Source organism: Podarcis tiliguerta (genome assembly GCF_965153285.1).
Source record: "Podarcis tiliguerta genome assembly, chromosome: 8".
NCBI lineage: Eukaryota > Metazoa > Chordata > Lepidosauria > Squamata > Lacertidae > Podarcis > Podarcis tiliguerta.
Window position 1 is genome coordinate 3,558,435 of NC_139541.1, and position 21,916 is coordinate 3,580,350.

At 44.0% G+C, this 21,916-nt stretch overlaps 1 protein-coding gene across 2 annotated transcripts in view; it reads left to right on the plus strand.

Moving 5' to 3' along the window:
* Positions 1 to 21,916, plus strand: part of LOC310683831 (tetraspanin-15-like) — a 91,491-nt gene that overhangs the window by 63,191 nt on the left and 6,384 nt on the right. For both annotated transcript variants that reach the window (XM_083454255.1, XM_083454256.1), the window contains 2 exons: positions 12,537 to 12,590; positions 13,604 to 13,720. In XM_083454255.1, the coding sequence (XP_083310381.1) occupies positions 12,537 to 12,590; positions 13,604 to 13,720 (171 nt within the window). The remainder of the gene's footprint in view (positions 1 to 12,536; positions 12,591 to 13,603; positions 13,721 to 21,916) is intronic.

Genomic DNA, 21,916 nt, shown 5'->3' on the forward strand with positions numbered 1-21,916 from the left:
TAGGGTTGTTTGGGGGATTAACAGACAGAGGACCTTCTCAGTAGTGGCACCCACCTTGTGGAATGACGTCCCTTCAAATGTCAAGGAGAAAAGTAATTATATCACTTTTAGGAGGCATCTGAAGGCAGCCCTATATAGGGAATCTTTTTAAGATTTAATGTTTTACTATGTTTTTACATATATATATGTTTTATATGAAAGCTGCCCAGAGTGGCTGGGGCAGCCCAATCAGATGGAAGGGGTACAAATAATAATAACTGATGATGATGTCACCTTGAGATCCTTGAAGAAAAAGGTGGGGTGTATATGCAATAATAAATATAAAAAATGAATAAAATAGAGCAAGCGCTTTGCATGCAGAAGGTATTGGATTCAATCCCTGGCATCTCAAGGTAGGGCTGGGAAAAGATTTTTGGGTCTGAAATCCTGCGAAGCTATTGCCAGCCAATGTTGACAATACAACAATATTGTGCTAGATGGGAAATTGCAAAAGTGTGGCTCAGCTGCCCCTTCTGGAACACCAAGCGTTCCTATGTTGCATTTTCACTCCACTCTGTGTTTCAGGAAGGAGCAGCTGAGCCAGACTTGCAGTTTTCTTATAGATTTAAGAGCGGCTCCCGATTCAGCTCAGGACTGACGACCAAGCTTCATGGCATCCATAAAAGAAATGGAGCAATCAAAATAACATGCTCCATTGACACTGTGAACTAAATTCTGCATAGGATGCTATCTCCCTTGAAATAGAAGCAATTAATTCACATCCCATGGGATTCTGCATGGGATTAATTTACATCCAAAAGATAATTTGTGTGACCGTTCTCAGAACATGACCAGCTGTTTTTACTGGTGACTTTTCAAAGCCAGTGGCTTGTCAGAGCAGGAGAGGACTTAGCTTTTACACTGCATCCTGCCTTGGCCTTTACTGCAAAGGTGACTGAACTAATTTCCACACTGAAATCCACTAGATGGGCCAGAAAGAATTGAACTAGCTTTTTCATTATGACAAGCATTGCATCCCACCAGGGTCATATTTAACTTGTCATTATCACCAGGGGCAGAGCTTCTGCCTCCTCCTCATTCTTGGAAACTTGCAAGATGGCAAGTGCTTATTTTTATTTGATTCAAAAAATAGCACTTAAACTGAATCACATTAGTTTAAATGGCTTGTGAATTGGGCTGGAAATTGATTTCTGAAGCTGCATTCTTCACCTGGCCTGGGTGGTTTTCTTTCCAGTGCTTCCAGATAAATATAACCATTTTAAAAAAGAAAAACAGAATCATAGAACTAGAGTTGGGAGGGACGCCAAGAGTTTTAGTCCAAGCCTCTGCAGTGCAGGAATCAATACCATCTTTACTGGCCTCTGGTCTTCTCTGTGTTTTGTGCAGTGATTTAGTCTATCCCAATATTGGAAGGGGGCAGAATATGGAGGACAACTCAGCTTCACAGTCTTTGCCCCCCCCCCCATTCTACTCTAAGCTCCCATCCATCTGGTGTAACAGCACTGGGCTACTTTAGGGAGGCTGGCATTGCCCACACCCTCTAAAATCCAGAGACACAGTGCTGCATAATGGTTAGGGTGTTGGACCATGACCTGAGAGACCAGGGTTTGAATCCCCACTTAGCCATGGCACTCGCTGGGTGACCTTGGGCCAGTCAGTGTGATCTCTTAGCCTGACCTGACTCACAGAACAGTTGTGAGGGTGAAATGGGGAGGAGGAGGCGGACTACATGCCTCACAGTGAGCAACTTGGAAGGTAAAGGTGCTATATAAATCTAATAAAGAAATAAAACAAACACCAGCCCTGTTCCCTGAAATATGGGTATGGTAATTATTACCTATATCTGCAATGGCACAGGCAGAACAAATTTCAGGAAGCTTCCAAACTAAGTAAGGGGAGGTCACATTTTTAGCTGAAACATGACGTTCATAAACGCCAGTCTTTGCTGCTACTTTTCTTGTTCCTGGGATGTCCCACTAATCCATAGTCACAGTGCACTAAAATCCTGGACACCTGAATTGTTTTCTGTGCGGCAACATCGATCCCTTCTCCACCAAGGAAGAGCAAAAGGGAAGTGTCTTCTCTGAAGTCTAGAGATGCTGGATATTTCACTCTTCACCATTCCTTTTTCTTATTGACCAGTTGACTGCTTCCAGAAACATCAGTTATTAATGTGACTTTGTTCAGTGGAATGAAACCCTGAAGGACAGCCAACAGGCCAGTTTCTCACAAAACAAGTGAGGAGAATAATGCCAGCCTGATTTGCTTCAGTTCTCCAGTTCTAGAAGTGCCTTGCTCCTGCTAGATTGTTTAAAGTAGCTGATTCTGACTATGATTCATCCAGAGAGCTCCACAGGGCTGCCCCATTCTATAAGTAACTTCAACTTGGAGTAAAAAAAATATGGGGCACAGCAAACATGTTAGGAAATCATGTATGTGTGGTTGGAGGCCTACAGCATTTTGGAATGTGTCCACAGAGTCTTTCCAGTGGGGAACTGCCATGACCCTTGTATCCAGCAGAGATCAGGACATGAGAGTCAGAGTCTGCAGGCGCACCAGATGGTGGGAGCAGGGTCTGGGACCAGGAGCTGACTGAGGGAGATGGAGAGGCCATTGCACCTGAGATGGCTGGGCAAGAGCTCCCAGGTGACCAGAGCCTATAGGGACCCTCACAGACACCTCCTGAGCTGGAAGAACCAAGTGTGTCCTGCTGCCTATTACATCACCAGTCCAGGAGCTCTGGAAGTGCCCAAGAAGGAGGCTGTGGAAGGGCCAGAGGGTTGGCTCTTAGAGCTATTAGAAGTTCCCTCAAGGGATTGGAGCCTGGAGGAGCGTGGGTGTTAGCAACTTCTGCTTGATGGTTATCCAGCAGAGAAAGAGAGTCATTTTAGTGGAGTGTTAAAAATGATAAGGTTGGTGCTCTATGAATTATGAAAGTGTACAGCCCAGAAACCAAACTTGTCCCCTGTTTGGGGTTGCTGCCGCACAAAGAGACAGAAGTCATGTATATCTCATGTCCATGTACACACACAAACACTGGTGGGATCTGAAGTGGAAATAAGGAAATGGGAAAGGAAACTTAAGCTGCATCCACACCATACATTTAAAGCACATTTGTGGTGTTGCAGTCCCCAGCCCCCTTCACAAACTCATGTTCCGAGGGTTCTTTGGGAAAGGGACATGCTTTAAATGTATGGTGTGGACACACCCCTAGAGTTACAAGTGGGATCATTTTATTTAAACGTTGAGATGAAAATAAATCCCTCTTTTGATGCTGGAGCTGTCGCAGTGGCAGTGCTGCTGTTGTGCGCTGGATTCAAAGTGGATCCAGGTGAGGTTCCAGAGAGGCATGAGTTTGGCAGAGTTAACAGTTCTGGGCACCACAGTTCAAGAAGGACACTGACAAACTGGAACGTGTCCAGAGGAGGGCAACCAAAATGGTCAAAGGCCTGGAAACGATGCCTTATGAGGAACGGCTAAGGGAGCTGGGCATGTTTAGCCTGGAGAAGAGGAGGTGAAGGGGTGATATGATAGCCATGTTCAAATATATAAAAGGATGTCACATAGAGGAGGGAGAAAGGTTGTTTTCTGCTGCTCCAGAGAAGCGGACACGGAGCAATGGATCCAAACTACAAGAAAGAAGATTCCACCTAAACATTAGGAAGAACTTCCTGACAGTAAGAGCTGGTCGACAGTGGAATTTGCTGCCAAGGAGTGTGGTGGAGTCTCCTCCTTTGGAGGTCTTTAAGCAGAGTCTTGACAACCATATGTCAGGAGTGCTCTGATGGTGTTTCCTGCTTGGCAGGGGGTTGGACTCGATGACCCTTGTGGTCTCTTCCAACTCTATGATTCTATGAACAGGAGAGTCGTTGGGCTCACTGATGCAAGGGCGCTGCCTCATCCTGAAAGTCTTGCTGGATCTTTCATGTGCTGACTAGAGGTGGAACAAACTTGTGTTTGGTCCGGCATTTTTAAGCAAACTGATCTAATTCAGACCTGCCTTATGGACTGGAACATTATATTCATTTGAACGCCATTCTTCTCTGAAATTTACAATACAAGTCCTCAGGTCAAGAAAGTTCCAAAATGCATTTAAAATTTATATTTAGGATAAAATTCATTCAGAAATGCATACATATAAATACAATGCATATTTAAATACATATTTTGTGATAAAATACTTTATTCAGTACTACTTCAATACATACTGATTAGTTTTTGAACATATTTTTAATTTGCAGATTAATGTGGAAATGGGACAGAATGAGAATAAACACATGATAAATTGAATTGGACCAAAACAGTGGCCCATCCATCTCTAGTACTACCAGCTTTATTTGATGGATTGGTTAATTGAATCCATTTCTATACTGCCCTTCCTCCAGTGAGAGCTAAGAGCAGTGAACTGCATAAAGATACAATCTAAAAAATACATATCCAAAACCAAAAATACAAAGCAATACCAACTTCTGAAATTTCAGCAAACATATATAATCATCTTTAAAATATAATTGACTAATATGCATAAAGGGGGGACGCGGGTGGCGCTGTGGGTAAAAGCCTCAGCGCCTAGGGCTTGCCGATCGAAACGTCGGCAGTTCGAATCCCCGCGGCGGGGTGCGCTCCCGTTGTTCGGTCCCAGCACCTGCCAACCTAGCAGTTCGAAAGCACCCCCGGGTGCAAGTAGATAAATAGGGACCGCTTACTAGCGGGAAGGTAAACGGTGTTTCCGTGTGCGGCTCTGGCTCGCCAGAGCAGCGATGTCACGCTGGCCACGTGACCCGGAAGTGTCTCCGGACAGCGCTGGCCCCCGGCCTCTTGAGTGAGATGGGCGCACAACCCTAGAGTCAGACATAAAACATCTTAAAAGGCACCTCACTATTCCAAAGCCATTCAAAATGTCTCAGAACGAGAAAAGAACAGTTCACCAGTTTTTGGAAATGTGATCAAGCTGCTCGATCCCATTCTCTTGCCTCAGAAGTAATCACAAAACAGCTGGGATTTCTCCTGGATGTGTGTGTTTGTGTGTGTGTGTGTGTGAGAGAGAGAGAGAGAGAGAGAGAGAGAGAGAGAGAGAGCGCCACCATCTACTTTGCAGCCAGAAGGTACCCAGATTCCTCTTTGCAGAGGGAGGGGGAGAGAGAGTTTAAGCATTCCATGTTGGAGAGAGAGTTTAAGCATTCCTCCATCAACGGACTGCCTGCCCTAGTGGTCTCTCCCTGAAATGATGTTCAGCCTGTGTTTGGCATACAAGTAAATGTTGCCTACATGGTGGAAGGCTCCCCACCCCCTCCGCTCCAAACCATCCTTGAGTATTTCTTAATAGAGGTGCTAGAACTCAAGCCCTTCTATCTCCTTTGCATGCAGATCAATGTGCATAAAAGATCAGAGGTGTGCATGAATAAATAATCACCCAAAAGAATCAGGAGACGATTATGATATCTGGCTTTAGTCAGGTGAGGAAGTATGATATATTTTGAGGGCATTCAATAGTCACTTCCTAGGAACAGAAATGTATTCACGAGATCTGGGATGGATTACGTTCAAAGCCATTGGTCACATGGGAAATATATAACCTGGAGGACCTCAGCTAATTGGGTTTTTTTAAATGAATAATTTGTCCACAAGTCTTAGGTATCCAATACAAGCAGTTTGACAATCCAGTATTCTTTCTACCAACCACCAACCCCTGAAATGCAATCTGCCTTTCTCCAGTGCTCGCTTTCTGGAATCACACACTTGTAAAATCAGTGAATAAAAATATTCTGCCTGCCACCTTGCTGCCAGCCCTTTAAGAATTTTTTGCATTGCACATTAATAGTATTTGTATCTGAGTTTTTCAGCTGTGCCCATTGATGTTCTGAATGGCAGCAGAATACCACTGAGGGAATTTGTAATCGTGTTAGTTCTGCTCAGTCTTATTTTCTGGAGTGTTCTTCTCTAAGCACTTAGGAAGGGAGAATTATTGGTAAAGGACTTCATTGCTTAATGTGACTCTCACACCTAAAGGCATCATTCTGACAATGGGGATAAGAGGCGATATCTTTTTGGAGGAAATAGAACACCTGAGACCAGCAGTCCATTCAAACATTTTTCCGTTTTTCTTCTGAGATCTCCAACAAGTTGACGGGCTTGCAATAACAGCTGGCTGGGAAGTGTGTTGTCTCTAGATCAGACCCCTACAGCAGAACTATCCCTTAACACAATAGTCCAGGGCAAAAAAGACAAAATGACAGTGCAAATGTGTCTTGTACAAAAATGTTCAGAAAAATGAGCTGTTCAACATTGACCTCCTGAACACCAAGTTATGGGGTCAAATGAGGCTTTGGGGATTAATTTGTTATGCCTGCATGTTATGCCTCGTTTGTTTTTTGAAATATAGATACTTGGGTAATATCAAATGAGAAACTCTAACCTTGGTTTATATATATTTTTACAATAATATTTTGGTTTTATTTTTTAATACTGATGACTGGTGTTTTAATGTATTTTTAATCTTTTGTTGGAAGCCGCCCAGAGTGGCTGGGGAAACCCAGCCAGATGGGCAGGGTATAAATATTATTATTATTATTATTATTATTATTATTATTATTATTATTATTATTATACCAAGGTGCTAATTTTGGAATATGAATACAGCTATTTGGGGGGGGGTAATAAAATCCAAAAGTACACTTCTGGTTAATTTGGTTTTTGTTGTTCCATTTTAAAATAATTCAGTTATTAACTGAAGTGTATCATATACAAGAATGGACCTCCAGAACAAATTAAGTTTGTAACTAGAGGTACCACTGCACCAATTTACTGCTTTGCAAGTGGTTCCATTAAGAAGCAGGTATCAGGAATTGCTGACTGTTGCCCCATGTGGTGATATATGCAACTGCAGCTGCTCAGTGAAGAGTTTCCCCAACTTCGGTCTGGCTTCCACCTCCGTTGGTGACCAGTGGATCCCCTGGATAGGAAAGAGGCTAAGAGAAAGAGAAAGATGTCCTTTACAGTGCTGAATTTTGCAAATTCTGCATTTCAGGGCAGAAAAACACACCTATAGGTCTTAAACTATATTTACACATAGCAGTAGCAAATGAAACTCTATTCACCAAAGCAGTTATGTGTTCATCTCCGGAATATGACTGACCTCCAAAAAAGAATCCTGAACTCTACTCAATGTTTCAGGAGGGCCCTTTGTAGACAGAAGAAATTATCACTTTGGGGAGAATCTTGGGAGTCCAATACAGGCTTTCATGAGGAACATGAGATGAACAGCTGGGCCTTAGCATAAGGATGTGGTATGAAGAAGGTTCTATGGTTGATCTAGTCATTGACAGTGTTTGAGTGAGTTCATGCAAAATCTTAGTGGCCTCCCCTACTGTCATGACTCAGTCAAGCAGCTCCAGCTTAAAAAAACCCAGTGCTGAGCTTGAAGAACTTCTGGAACAATGTATATTTACCGGCTCTGTGCTTCTGTCTGCTTTTGAATCTCTTGCCTGTGTGAAAAATGACCACGGAACTGCCCTGACTTTGCCTCTCACCTGACTCTTTGTTGTGTGCTCCACTTGCTTGGACTCTGATCTTGGGCCAGCCCTGCTTTGGGTGTGGTGTGGCTGCTGGCAAGCCCCCTTGTAGATGAAATCGCCTCCACAAGGGAACTGCAGGTTGAGACCTCATGTTTGTGCATGGACAAAGATGTATCATCTACACAGACCATCCTTGCAATGCTAAAACCAGAACAACATTGTAACTTGAGTGAGAGTAAGTGCTGGGTGGCATGGGTGTGAATATAGCCAGGATACTGATACATGACTGGGAAATTAGCCTATATTTGTGTCTTTTTAAAGAAGAATAGAGCTGTGACTCTGGGATCAGAGAAAGCAGTGAAAATTGATGGCAAGGAAGTAGATGTTGTCCAAGATCTGTTCCAGCACTTGGCAGTGATCACCAGCAATGAATGCCCACACAGAGATCAAATAAATTGTGGCGTATGAGTTAGTTGCCTAGCTTTGTTCCAGTCCAAATGTTTTACCAGGTGAGCAAAGCATCATTAGAAGATGCAATTTAGAAGATTACTGATCCAACAACCATTAAGCACAGTCTGCATTCATGCATATACATGACTGATGGTGGTTGGCTTCTGCAAAAGAAAACATGATATGCAAATTTGGTATGTGATGCATATACAAGCAGTTTGATTTGGTTTTGGTTTTCAGAGGCTATAACTCTGGTTCGCCTAAAGGTTTGGAACTATTGAATTTTCTGGAGCAATGAGATTCATTAAGAAAAAGGACATGCTCATTTACAATCCAAAGAACAAAGAAGCATCATTTCTGCTGTTAGAATGGAACTAATCTTAGTTTCCTTTGCATCTGGTGTCCAAGGAAATGATATCTGGTGATATGCACCATGAGGGAACAGTACAGGCCTGCTGGTCTTCCTATTGCTACCTGGTAGTGCTAAGGCCCAAGGACCATATTGTTCAAATCAGAGCTTTTTTTTCCAGCTGGAACTCACCAGAACTCAGTTCTGACACCTTTCAGATGGACACCATTGCCATTCTAAGAGAATGAGGAAGGTGTTCATTGTGAGTTCCAGCACTTCTTTTTCTAGAAAAATAAAGTTACCCCTGCCCGTACGGGCCAGTCGTGTCCAACTCTAGGGTTGTGCGCTCATCTCACTCTATAGGCCGGGAGCCAGCGCTGTCCGGAGACACTTCTGGGTCACGTGGCCAGCGTGACAAGCTGCATCTGGCAAGCCAGCGCAGCACATGGAACGCCGTTTACCTTCCCGCTTGTAAGCAGTTCATATTTATCTACTTGCACCCGGGGGTGCTTTCGAACTGCTAGGTTGGCAGGTGCTGGGACCGAGCAACGGGAGCGCACCCTGCCGCGGGGATTCGAACCGCCGACCTGACGATCGGCAAGTCCTAGGCGCTGAGGTTTTACCCACAGCGCCACCCGCGTCCCAGAAAAATAGCACTTGTTAAAAGTTTGGCAGAAAGACCATTTGGTCCATTCATGCTATTCTGAGCTGGGTTGAGGTGTGACATCTGCTTTCTATAGAACTGAAAAGCAAGTTTGATTGTCACTCCATCTTGACAATACTTAAAATAATGGAGTTGGAAGGTCTGTCATCTGGCATGAAACCAGAAAAGCCTGGGGTGGGTGTATTGTTGGAGAAGTATATGTGCTGGTCATGTCAGACAAGAAACCAGCTCCTTAGAGAACTTTCTGAACAATTCATTGCATGCACTGCAACATATTTGAGAGTGCAGTGTGGAGGCCGAAGGAGACAGCAAGTCACCATGTTGACATATGAGACCTAGGGAGGAGACCACATTGATTATATATTTCTCTCTGTGTAAAATACCGGTAGTTAAACAGCTTGATTAGTTTTGCACTATGTGCCTGAGATCCTGTGTGGAAAATGCAGCAGGGAGCATGGAGGGCCACCCCTATAGTGGCTATAAGCATCTGGGTGTGGTGGCCTGTGCCACCTTCCAGTCCCTTGCTCAACCACAGTGTTCTAAACAGTCACACCAACCTACCCTCAGGTCTTAAGGTGCTATGTAATTATTGTTTTACATTTATATCCCACATTTCCTCCAAGGAACATACAGTGGAGTGTATGGTTCTCCTCCCCCTCCATTTTATCCTCACAACATCCCTGCAAGGTATGTTAGACTGGCCAAGTAGGAATTTGACCCCTGGGCCCCCAGGTCCTCTACCCACTACACCACACTTGGTGCTGGTCAGGATATATCAAGGCATCAGTTTTCAGGACCTACCACTAGTTGGGGGGACACCTCAGTTGCCAGATGTTGGCAGGGTGTATGGAGAATAGCAAGATGTTGGTGAAGAGAGCTGCATATGGCCTGTTTTGGAGGCCCTGCCCTGTCACCAAGGTTCAGTTGCCTGTCTGCTCAGTTTTGGTACATTGAATGGGGGTGGAGAAGTTTGTCCTTTGCCTCAGAAATCAAGTCATCCACAATTTGATCATGAGTGAGGGAGTCTGAGCTGGTCTGCATTAACTCTGGAGGGTGAAGAACCCAGAGTTGTTTTCTCACAGGGTATTTAATATGGCACCGACGTAGCCTCGGGGGTTGCAGAGGAGAAGCCATTGTTGTTTATAGGGTTTCAGTCTCCTTCTCCAAGCTTCCCACCAGACGAGTCATTGGTTTTGAGTGCCTCCCTCACCATCTTGCCACAAGGGCAACGTCATGACAGCACAGCCAACTGTGTGGGACACCATACTCCTTAAACAGCTCTTAAACCCAAAATCAGCCTTTCTCAACCTGTGGGGTCCCCAGATGTTGTTGACCTACAATTCCCATCACCCCTAGCTAGCAAGGCCAGTGCTCAGGGATGATGGGAGTTGTAGTCCAACAACATCTGGGGACCCACAGGTTGAGACCTGCTGCCCTAAATGCTTGCTCAGCTCCTCCTTCTGCCCCTCTGGCTGCCCCCCATCACTCACTTCTCATCTGTGGCAAATTGTAGCATGAGGAAATAATTTATTTATCTCTCCACACATTTCATAATTGTATAAACCTCTGTTGTGTTGCTGTCTCCCACCTTCTTAGTCAACCAAATGCTACCTTTCATATTTAATATCACCCGTGGCCTGTGGTAAATAAAGCATTTCTGTTACTGCAACTGCCAGGGTAACAATTACCCTGAACCAATGCCTGAACTTTCCCCTGCTAGGATACAACCTTAATGGAATTGCTTTCATTTTGGCCTTGGGATCCATGCCTCCCTTCTTTGCCTCTAAATTAAATGCCACTGACAAGGGGCAATTGCCTGAAATGTAACCCAGATAGAAATTCGCAGTCACTTCACGTTTATGCATTAGGCCCAAGAGCATTTCAATCATGTTCTATGGTGGTTAGTAAAAAGGAAAAGGGAAAAAAATCACTTCTAGACTTCTTTGTTCTTCAGAACTCCTCAGTTTTACTATGAGGAGGACTGATATTACTGCTCTGTTTGGCTCTACTACAAATGTGTTTGGCTGACAAAGGAAATCAATGGAAAGGGATTCCTTTGCTTTCTGGAGGCCCATGACTTGCGTGTTCCGTTCCTGGGCCTTGTGTTCCGCAAGAGTCAAAAGGAATATAGGATTATGCAAAGACGTCACACATCATTATTTATGGAAAACCTTTTCTGTCAGAATGACAATGTCTGAAAATGAAAATTAAGTCTGCCTTGAAGGCATGGAGGAGAAAGAAAATGATCAAAAGATGCAATTTGCATTTCTTTGGGCTGGGATATAAGGAATTAGATGATCAGATGTGTGGTTCATATCCACTAGTAGCTGTGTGTTCAGCATTGTGGGCCCAATTTTATGGCTCTCCTTTCGAGCTGAAGTTCAGCAGAACCCTCCGTACAGAAGTTCTGACACCTACTGAAGACTGTTTTTATTCCAGCATTTTAATTGAAGTTGGAATTCGTATTTTAATTGAAGTTGGAATTCGTATTTTTAACTGATCTTTATATTTTTGTATAGTATCTTTGTAACCCACTTAGATACTATTGTAGTTAAGTGGTATATAAATTGTTTAAATAAAAAAGAGATAATCACAACTCACCACCTACCCAGCTACTTAGGTCCACACTACACATTTAAAGGGCTTCCCCCAGAGAATCCTGGGAGCTGTTGTTTATCAAGGATGCAAATAGTTGTTAGGAGACCTCTAATAACTGCTCCTAGCCAGTGTGGTGTAGTGGTTAAGAGCGGTAGTCACGTAATCTGGGTAACCGGGTTCGCGTCTCCGCTCCTCCACATGCAGCTGCTGGGTGACCTTGGGCCAGTCACAGTCTCTCAGCCCCACTCACCTCACAGAGTGTTTGTTGTGGGGGAGGAAGGGAAAGGAGAATGTTAGCCGCTTTGAGACTCCTGAAAGGGAGTGAAAGGCGGGATATCAAATCCAAACTCTTCTTCTTCTTCTTCTTCTTCTTAACAAACTACAGCTCCCAGGATTCTTTGTTATAATAGTTCAAATTTCTAATGCAGACGGGGCCATAGGACAGCCTTCTCCTTGAATGAATAGGAGGAGTTTGGCGTAGATGGAGTTTGATGATTCTGTGAATGGAGGTGGCATACTGGAAGGGAATAGCAAATGGGGCAAAGGCTGAAAAAAGACACCTTTCCACATGTACTCTTGATGTGCCTTCAGGCTATCCCCACCCCCCTTGCATCACCCTCATCACTGTTTGGAATTTTGCAAAATGTTTGGCAGTTATACCCAAATATATCTGTAAAGGAGACTTCCAGACATCTTAAAAGCTGCTGCAGAGTCTGAGATGCTTTCAGTGCAAAGTTCTGACTCTCCAAATGCAAGTGTTCAAAAGGTCAGAGAGTGGCCTCTATTAAACTCCTTTGTGGCTTGGTTTGTCAACAGTTTTTGTGGTCTGGTGAAAAGTCTTAAGAGGAAGAGAGAGAATCCTACCCTCTTTTACCTTTCTTGTGACTTTTAAAAACAACAAATTCCCACCATCCACCTGCACTGTTACTGAGTTTGGGTCTTCTTCCTCCTCTCTTAATAGGCCCCAGGAGAAGTCATTAACACACTGTGTGGATACAAGACACTAAATAAAGAGGTAACAAACATTTTTAAGGTACCTGAGGGCTGAGCCAGGCATTAGGTAGCAGACATTTGTGGAGGGAGGAGGTTGTGCTTTGTGGGGCAGACAAGGGGGGAGTAAGGGATACTTAGTAAGGGAAGAGGACATCATGGAGGCTATAAACATATGCATGGAGCAAAGCAGATAGAGAGGCATTTTGTTCCTCCCTTGTGTAATGGTCGAACCAACTGAGGTCCTCACCCAATGAAGCCAAATAGTGAGAGCTTCAGGACAGGTGACAGGCAAGGCTTCCTCACACAGCACATAGTTCAGGTATGGAATTTGGTTCCACAAGATGGGCAGCTATCTTGGTTGGCATTAAATGCAAGCTAGACAAATTCATGGGGAGCAAGGCTACTGATGGCTGTGGGCTACCTCCAGTGGGAGGTCCTGAGTCCCAGGTGCCAGGATCATAAGCTGGAACATCTGACTGGCTTCTGGAATAAGAGTGTAAGAAGAGCTGTGGAAACTGTTTGCAGAATACTTAAAAACGCAGTGTAAAAAAGTTAGAGAGATAAGGGGAAGGTATAGAGTAACTATAATATGCAACATAAATTGAAATTTTGAGGGAACCATGGAGGGAGGGAGAGGAAGTCATAGGTAGAATGATTGATTGCTAAATTTGAAATGTTGTTGGATTGTTTAAAAATTATAATAAAATAAAATGCAAGAAGAGCCTGCTGGATCAGGCCCAAGTCCCTTCTGGTCCAGCCTCCTCTTCTCATGGTGACCAACCAGGTGCCCCCAGGGGAAGCCCACAAACAGGAACGGAGCTCAACCACAGCTCTCTCCCCACCTGCAATTCCCAGCAACTGGGATTCCCAGGCACACTGTTTTTGACTAGCTATGTTGGAATCAAGTCTCATAATCCCAATTGGTTTTTGGTAGACCCATGAGATCCCTGTTAGTGTCATGTAATTTACAAGGAGAGCTGAGGGGGTTACTCAGACTCAAAATATTGCCTTTAATGTGATTTGTTCTCTTTGTAGCGCCTGGAGCTGGTGGCCACTATCCACGTACGCGGCTGCATCCATGCGGTCGGCTTGTGGCTTAAAGACAATTTTGAAGCCACTTTTGGAATTGTTTGCTCTCTGCTGTTTCCACAGGTATGTAAACAATGTGTTGCTCCTGGATGGCTATTCAGAGGTGTGTGTTTCCCCCCAAAACAGAGGTGAAGACATTACTTCTTTACTATAGATCACCATGAAACTACATCACACACACTTTTTTTAGAGACAAAATTCTGCATTAATTAAGCCAGATGGTTGGGGTATTGATAAAATTATTGTCAAAACTTATTCAGTATGGCTATTTCCATTAACTGACAGACCCTGGTTTCTTCCTCTGGAATTCTGATCCTTACCTCATTTTTTTCAGAGACTCCAGATAGCAACATGGAAAAATTGCCAGAGTTTGCTTCCATGTTTTTTCAACTTGATTTGTGGCACTGAAAATGGGTTGCAATAAACCCCAATTACACTCCAATCTATCCAGAGTGGCAAAGCAGAGCTGAAGTTTTGCAGGTTTCCTGTACCTTTAATCAAAAGCTTCCTGCTGTTGCTTTCTGTTTTATTTCTCATGGACATCAAGTTTCCTAGATTCTAACCTTCATATCTAGTAAAACCTCTTTTAAAGGCATATTCAGATACATAGATAATTGATCAGTGCAGATAATTTATCATACTTCTGGTTCATATATCATAAAATTATTCAGTCATGTACTCAAAAATGCTCTTGTTACTGTTTAACAGCCACTTATGATTAATTCTTCATTTGTAACAGCCACGGCATATTTCATTAGCTTTCAGTTGTGTTTGCAATCTGTTACACATATCAGAAAACCGCTCTGTCTCTTCATCTCTAGGAAACTAACATAAGGGAAGTCATAATACTGCTTTAGTCTGCCTTGGGAAATCCTGTATGTGGTTGGAGCCCTGCAGCCTTTTTTAATGTGTCCACAGAGTCCATCCAGTCAGCTAGTGCCATGACCTTGGTATCCAACAGGGACTGGGAGACGAGAGTCAGAGGCTGCAGGCTCTTCACACTGATGAAGAATGGTGATGTTGGTGACAAGCACGCACATCGTGTGTGGTGTTAACTATCCTAAAGAGCCAGTTGTGGCATAGTGGTTAGAGTGTCAGAATAGAACCTGGGAGACCAGGGTTCAATCCCTGCTCAGCCATGAAGCTCGCCGGATGACCTTGAGCGAGTCACTGTCTCTCAGCCTGACCTACCTCACAGGGTTGTTATGAGGATAAAATTGAGAGGAGGGAAGTGTGTGCGCCATCTTGAGCTCCTTGAAGGGAAAAGTGGGGTATAAGTGTGATGAATAAATATTAAGCCAGTTGAGCAGAGGTTTGTATTGTGTTTCTGAGGGTTGCAAATACTCCGCGAGTTTGTTGAGCAGCTTTCTCCAACCTATTCAGTTGTCTTGGATGGGAATTCTCATCAGTCCAGACCATGCTGAGTAGATCTGATGGGAGATGCAGCCTAATCTGGAGGGCACCAGCTTGTGGAAGGCTGATTTTGAGCATCTACAGTTGTGAATTCATTGGATGCCAGCCTTGCCAAGGGCTCAGTCTTCAGGTAGTCTGGTTGGAGTCTTAGGCTGAATAGCCAGAGTCAACCTCATGCTAACAGAGCCAAAAGCAGGTTCATGTTCTAGCAGGAGAGAAGATTCGGAACTCACATTTGGGATGCACAATCCAAGCCAGGCAGCGATCAGGATCCAAGGCAGATTGTTGGATCAGAAGGGAGTGGAAGCTTAGGCTGTTTCCACATGCGAAAGTTGAAGAGCAAGCATGGGAACTGGTCTCCATTTATACGCCGCTTGATGACTAAAAACAACCACAACCACAAAGCAGTTTACAAAAAACGATAAAACAATGAAATTGTCAATAAGAAAAATTAACAACAATAATTTAAAATGTTCAAAAAGTTAAAATTACTGCCTAACACTCGCATGAACTTTCTAAGCTTCTGGGTAGGCTTGTCTAAACAAAAATGTTTTTGGTAGTACAGTGAAGTGCCTGGCTGACATAATCAGGAAGGGAATTCTTACAAATTGACACCAGGAACAGAGCCAGTTCTGCTGATCAAAGCAGTGAATGGCTGCATATGAAGTAAGGCGATCTTGCAGGTAAACTGGTCCCAAGTTGTTAAAGGCTTTATACTAATAGTAACGACCTGAACCTGGCCCAGTAGCAAATCAGAAACCAGCGGAGATTTCTGAGCACAGTTGTTCTATGCTTAATAATAATAATAATAATAATAATAATTTATTATTTATACCCCGCCCATCTGGCTGGGTTTCCCCAGCCACTCTGGGCGGCTTCCTATTAAACATTAAACATTAACCTATTAAACATTAAAAGCTTCCCTAAACAGGGCTGCAATCATGCTGCAGCATTTTGCACTAACTGCAACTTCCGAACCAAGCACAAGGGAAGCCCCACAGAGTGCATTGCAGTAATCCAAGCTTGAAATAACCAGTGAACTACTGTGGCCAGGCTTTCCCAGTCCAGGAATGGCCATAGCTGTCAAACCAGTTGCAGCTGGTAAAAGGCACAGCTGGGTGCACCAGGATTGGCGCATGCAGGTTGGCTAACTAGAGTGCTGAGGGAAGCCAGGGCTCCAGCCTAGCTGGGGAACTCCAAGCACTGAGCAGTTTGGGAACAGAGCCATGGACTGCACTGGCTTTGAGCTCTGGTTTGAAATGGAAGCCATAATGCTAGCTGGCATTTTTCTGGAAGCTTATCAGTGAGGCCACTCCCTGGCCGCATTGGATAGCATAACCTAGTTGGTGGAGTGCAGGGCAGTACCACACAAGCCCCTTAGTTACTACTTTTTGAATAATTTCTATCCCACTCTTCAGCCAGAAAGTCTCCAGGACAGGGTACGGATCCCTGCTCGGACTTCCACGAAAGGAAAAGGGACTGCGAGAGCAGAGGGGAAAAGAAAACCCAGGCACTGATTCATAGTAACAGAATTCTTTCAAAGACCAGCTGAGCAGAAAGGTTTCAATGAGAGGAGGAGTTGGGGGGTCTTTCGGCAGAGCTGGCAGGGGGCCCCTGCGGGGCTGCCCTCTCCCTTTGCAATGGCTGCTGTGATCAAGCAGGGGAATGCCATCCTCATCCCATTCACTGCTTCTGTTCCCTTCAACGTAAGCAGGTGAAATGTCTCTCTTCCTCAAAGCACACAAAGTCCTCTCCAGCCATAGCAACCCCCCAACCCCCCAGCTGATTAACATCCATTTATAATCCTCAAAGAAGACTCTCTGAAAATCAGGGAAGGTTGCTAAGTGACAGGGAGGCACTTAGCATATCATTTACAAAAACAAAGTGTTTTAAAAGAAGGAAATGTATGCTCTTTAGCACCCCATAAAACCGAAAACTGTCCATTGCTTCAATAAACACATTATTCACATTAAGCAAAAAAAATTGTTAGTGATGGTTTTGCCAAGATAAACAAACTTGAGCTCTCTTCTTTCAAATGTCAATATAGTTTTGTTAAGTAGATGATTCAGATGCAGTAATAATAACTTGCACTGCATGGCTTCAGAAAAAAGCATATTCTGGATGCTTTATTAATAGTATAGGACAGTAAAAACAATTTCTGGCCTTTTGGTCTTCACACATCACAAGACTCGGTGCACTTTGACTGTATAAACGTTAACAAACAAAAAAATGAAGAAAATGTTTTAAAAGCTTTTCTCTGTGTTCTCTCCGAGTCATCAATACCCATTCCTAAAATTAGAGGAAGTGAAGGAGAGTCTTCATCTTGCTGGGTAACACTCATGCAAACTGGGCAGACTGGGTAGGTAGTTAGGGAGGTGAAAACCAGGGGACAGTGTCTGTTCCCCACAGCGGTCTGTTGAATTGCAAGTGTTGCTCTCAAACTGATCCCATCCATTATGCTGGCATCCTTCATAATTATTTGCAAGGGAGATGGTTCTCTTTGGGTAAGAATCCACAGCTACAAGCCAGTATTTGAGCCTTATGATGGCCCCTGGAGCTTCCCCATCGTGGGGGACAGTGTAGGAGAGAGAAGAGAAGAGAAACAGCTTGCCTAGAGTTTTCCCCTAACCTTCCCAGTCCCTGCACTTCCCATGGTGCTACCACCAGTGGGGCAGAGGGATGAAGGGGAGACAGTTATATTTTTAAAAAACCTTGCAGCTTGCCTTATTTTCAGTTTTATGTCTTCGGTAATAATAATAATAATTAATAATTTTATTTATACCCCGCCCTCCCCAGCCAAGGCCGGGCTCAGGGCGGCCAACAACCAATAACAAAAACAAGTTGATTAAAATACAACTTAAAAAACAAGATTAAAATACAACATTAAGATGCAGCCTCTTCACAGGAGGAGAAAGGAAAAAAGAAAGAGGGGGAGGGAATCAAATTGGCTCCAAGCCAAAGGCCAGGTGGAACAACTCTGTCTTATAGGCCCTGCGGAAAGAAATCAGATCCCGCAGGGCCCTGGTCTCATGAGACAGAGCGTTCCACCAGGCCGGAGCCAGTGCTGAAAAGGCCCTGGCTCTGGTTGAGGCTAATCTAACCTCGTTAGGGTCCGGGACCTCTAAGGTGTTGCAATTTACGGACCTTAAGGTCCTCTGTGGGGCATATCAAGAGAGGTGGTCCCATAGGTATGAGGGTCCTAGGCTGTGATGTGCGCAACTGCATACAGCTTAAAATAGTGGTGGTGAACCTACAGCCAATGTGCTGGATTGGGCCCACCAGACCGCCTTTTTTGTCACCAGTGTTTGACCTGAGACAGCAGTGTGGTGTATTACACACCACAGGCAATAATGGCTCCCTTGTATCGCTTTGATAGAAGGGATACAACGGGCTAGAAGTTTATAAAATGGTGCCTGGCATGGAGAAAACTTGTTTCTCCCTCTCATAACACTCGAACTCATGAACATCCAGTGTAGCTGAATGTTGGAAGATTTAGGACAAGATTTGGGACGTATAAAAAAAAGGACTTCTTCACGCAGCACTTAGTCAAACTATGAAACTTGCTCCCCAAGGACACAGGGGTGGCCACCAACTTGGATGGCTCAAATTCAGCCACAATGGCTCTGCTCTGCCTTCACAGTTGGAGGCAGCAATGATTCCAAATGCCAGTTGCTGGAAACCACAGGAGAGGAGAGTGGTCTTCTGCTCATGTTCTGCTCCCTGGTCTTCCACAGGCATCTGGTTGGCCCCTGTGAGAACAGGATGCTGGACTAGATGGGCCCTTGGCCTGATCCCACAGGCTCTTCTGTCCTTATGGCCATGTCCTGCAATATACAAGCCCAGTTCAAGCACTACTGCAGTTGTCTCACACATATACTTTACAAAATGGGACCAGAGGAGCACATTGTAGCTTTAAGAGCTCTCATCTTGACACACCATTGTTTATTTTTAACTGGGTAATGTAAAACCAGGGGACGCGGGTGGCGCTGTGGGTTAAAGCCTCAGCACCTAGGACTTGCCGATCGAAAGGTCGGCAGTTCGAATCCCCGCGGCGGGGTGCGCTCCCGTCGTTCAGTCCCAGCGCCTGCCAACATAGCAGTTCGAAAGCACCCTCGGGTGCAAGTAGATAAATAGGGACCGCTTACCAGCGGGAAGGTAAATGGTGTTTCCGTGTGCGGCTCTGGCTCGCCAGATGCAGCTTTGTCACGCTGGCCACGTGACCCGGAAGTGTCTGCGGACAGCGCTGGCTCCTGGCCTATAGAGTGAGATGAGCGCACAACCCTAGAGTCTGGCAAGACTGGCCCATACGGGCAGGGGTACCTTTACCTTTTTAATGTAAAACCAGATGCCATTTTTTTACTTGAACTGTCACAGAGAATTCAGTGACTATCATAAGAGTGCATCCCAGCTTCTCCCAGGTGTAAATGGATTTGTCAGTGAAAACATTCACCTGTTAATTCATAGTTAAGTGGGCATGCCTGTCAGCAGCTAATTGTTCAGCCCATCTCCTGACTTCTGTATGTTCCTTTGCAATTAACAGAGACAGTGTTGTCTAATTGATAGAGCATATAAACTCTTCTCTTCACCCATTTCAGTTTACAAGGCTGTTTACCAGATCGATTAGCACTAAAAAAAGTCATTAGCATTGTTTATACACAACAAAGCCAACACGAAACAGAAATTGTTCAGCTTAACTTAATAAATATTGCTCTTGTCACTTAGTTCTCTTCATATTGACACTAATCACTATTGGTATAAATCTAATTTTCAAGAAAGTGACAGTTCAGAAGCTCTGAAGAAACAGCAGTGAGAGCCCTTTAGAAATCAAATGTAGCTAAATTGAGCCATGAGAGTCAATGGCATTAATCTGTCAACAGGCTGTTGCTTGAAAGTATCCCACCAGCCCAGGGCCAGATTAAGACTTAAGAAGAGCCTGAGTAGGGAACCTGCATTTTCTCGCTGTTCATGGAGAGCACGTAACATGCCTCAAGCAGAAACTACAATTTTGCATGCACCTGTTTAGACCACACTGTGGGTGTTTCGCCTCTGCTGTGACATCTCCACGTAGATGGGTGGTCACATTATAGACACAGTTGTGTTTTCTAGCCAAATGCTAATTTCTAGCTGTACTTACAGCACCTGGAGCAAATTAGCAGTCGGTGTGTGTCCATCAGTCACAGCTTCATTCGATTTAATTCAAATTATTTTATTCAATCTAAAGTTAGGCAACTCAAACCCTTGAGAATTGCTATGCTAAAAAAACAAAAAACCCAACACTGTTACACACAGATACAGTGGTACCTGGGGTTAAGAACTTAATTCGTTCTGGAGGTCCGTTCTTAACCTAAAACTGTTCTTAACCTGAGGTACCACTTTAGCTAATGGGGCCTCCCGCTGCCGCTGCGTGATTTCTGTTCTCATCCTGAAGCAAAGTTCTTAACCCGAGGTACTATTTCTGGGTTAGTGGAGTCTGTAACCTGAAGCGTCTGTAACCCAAGGTACCACTGTACTTCTGAGCTAGCAAATTGAGCTTGTACGCATTGCACAAATCTATCTTCACCAGTGACCATCCTGTCTGGGAGCCATCTATGGTATTAATCTGAAACCTGACTGTTGCGTGAAAGCATCTCACCAAGCCAGGGCCAAATTGAGAAATAAGATCTTAAGAAGGACCTGCTGTATCAGGCCCACCTAGCCCAACATCCTGTTCTCAAGAGTAGCCAACCAGATGCCCCAATGAGAAACCTGCAAGCAGGATTGGAAGGCAAGAGCTCTCTCTTTCTCCCAACCTGTGGTTTCAATCAGCTGATATTCAGAAGCATTGCTGCCTCCAGCTATGAAGGCAGAGCATAGCCATCATTGCCATTAGCCATCGAGAGCATTCTCTCCTCCTCTGAATTTGTCTAATCATCTTTTAAAGACATCGAGGTTGGTGGCCACCACGGCCCTCTGTGGGAGCAAGTTCCATCATTTAGCTATGCACTTCATGAAGACTTTGTTTTATCTTCCCTGAATCTCTATAAAGACCTTTAGAGGTCCTAAGCACTAAAAAGATTATGGTGCCCCACCCCTGTATGTAATTCAAAATAAAACCAATACTAAACAACAACAACATTATTTTTTGAAATGACAAAGTTTACATGGGTACTGAAATGTGCATGCATGTATGTCATGTGCAGCACATGACAGAATCCATTTTTCTTGCATTATTTTGTTAATATCTCCCTGGTTCAGGTGGATAAGAAGACCGAAAAAGGTGGGAGGAGTGTGGAGTATAAGGAAATCTAGCAAAGTTCTGATTTCCCCCATGGTGATTACTTCATACTTAGACGCTTTATTTGTAATATGTCAAATTCTTTCAAAAATTTCTCATTTTTTTGCTTTGCTGGATCCCTAAGAATATGTGTGGTCTGCCTGTTGGGTAATTCAGCACAGCACCAAACTTACTGATTCCAAGGACTTACCACACCAGAAATAATTACTTAGGAGAACAGCAGGTATGCAAATAGATGTGCTAGCAATACAATGTCATCATCCATGACTCCAAAATTATGTTGCAAGTAGAGGTTTTCATGCAGATCCTTGTTTCTTTATATCCCATCTTTCAAAACAAAGATCCTGCCAAGGCAACATACACAGAGTACAACCAACAATAATATCCAGATTGCTGGTGCTACCCACAGAGGTTTAGAGTTGGAATGGCTTATAAGTATAGCAGTATTTTATAAGAATGAGAGGCTGCAGGGATTGGTTTTAGTTTGGGGCGTGTTTATTATGGCAGCAGTGCAACTTACTGCAATTTTCAAAGGTTTTTAAGGCAAAAAAAGAAAAGAAAACCAGGCAGGG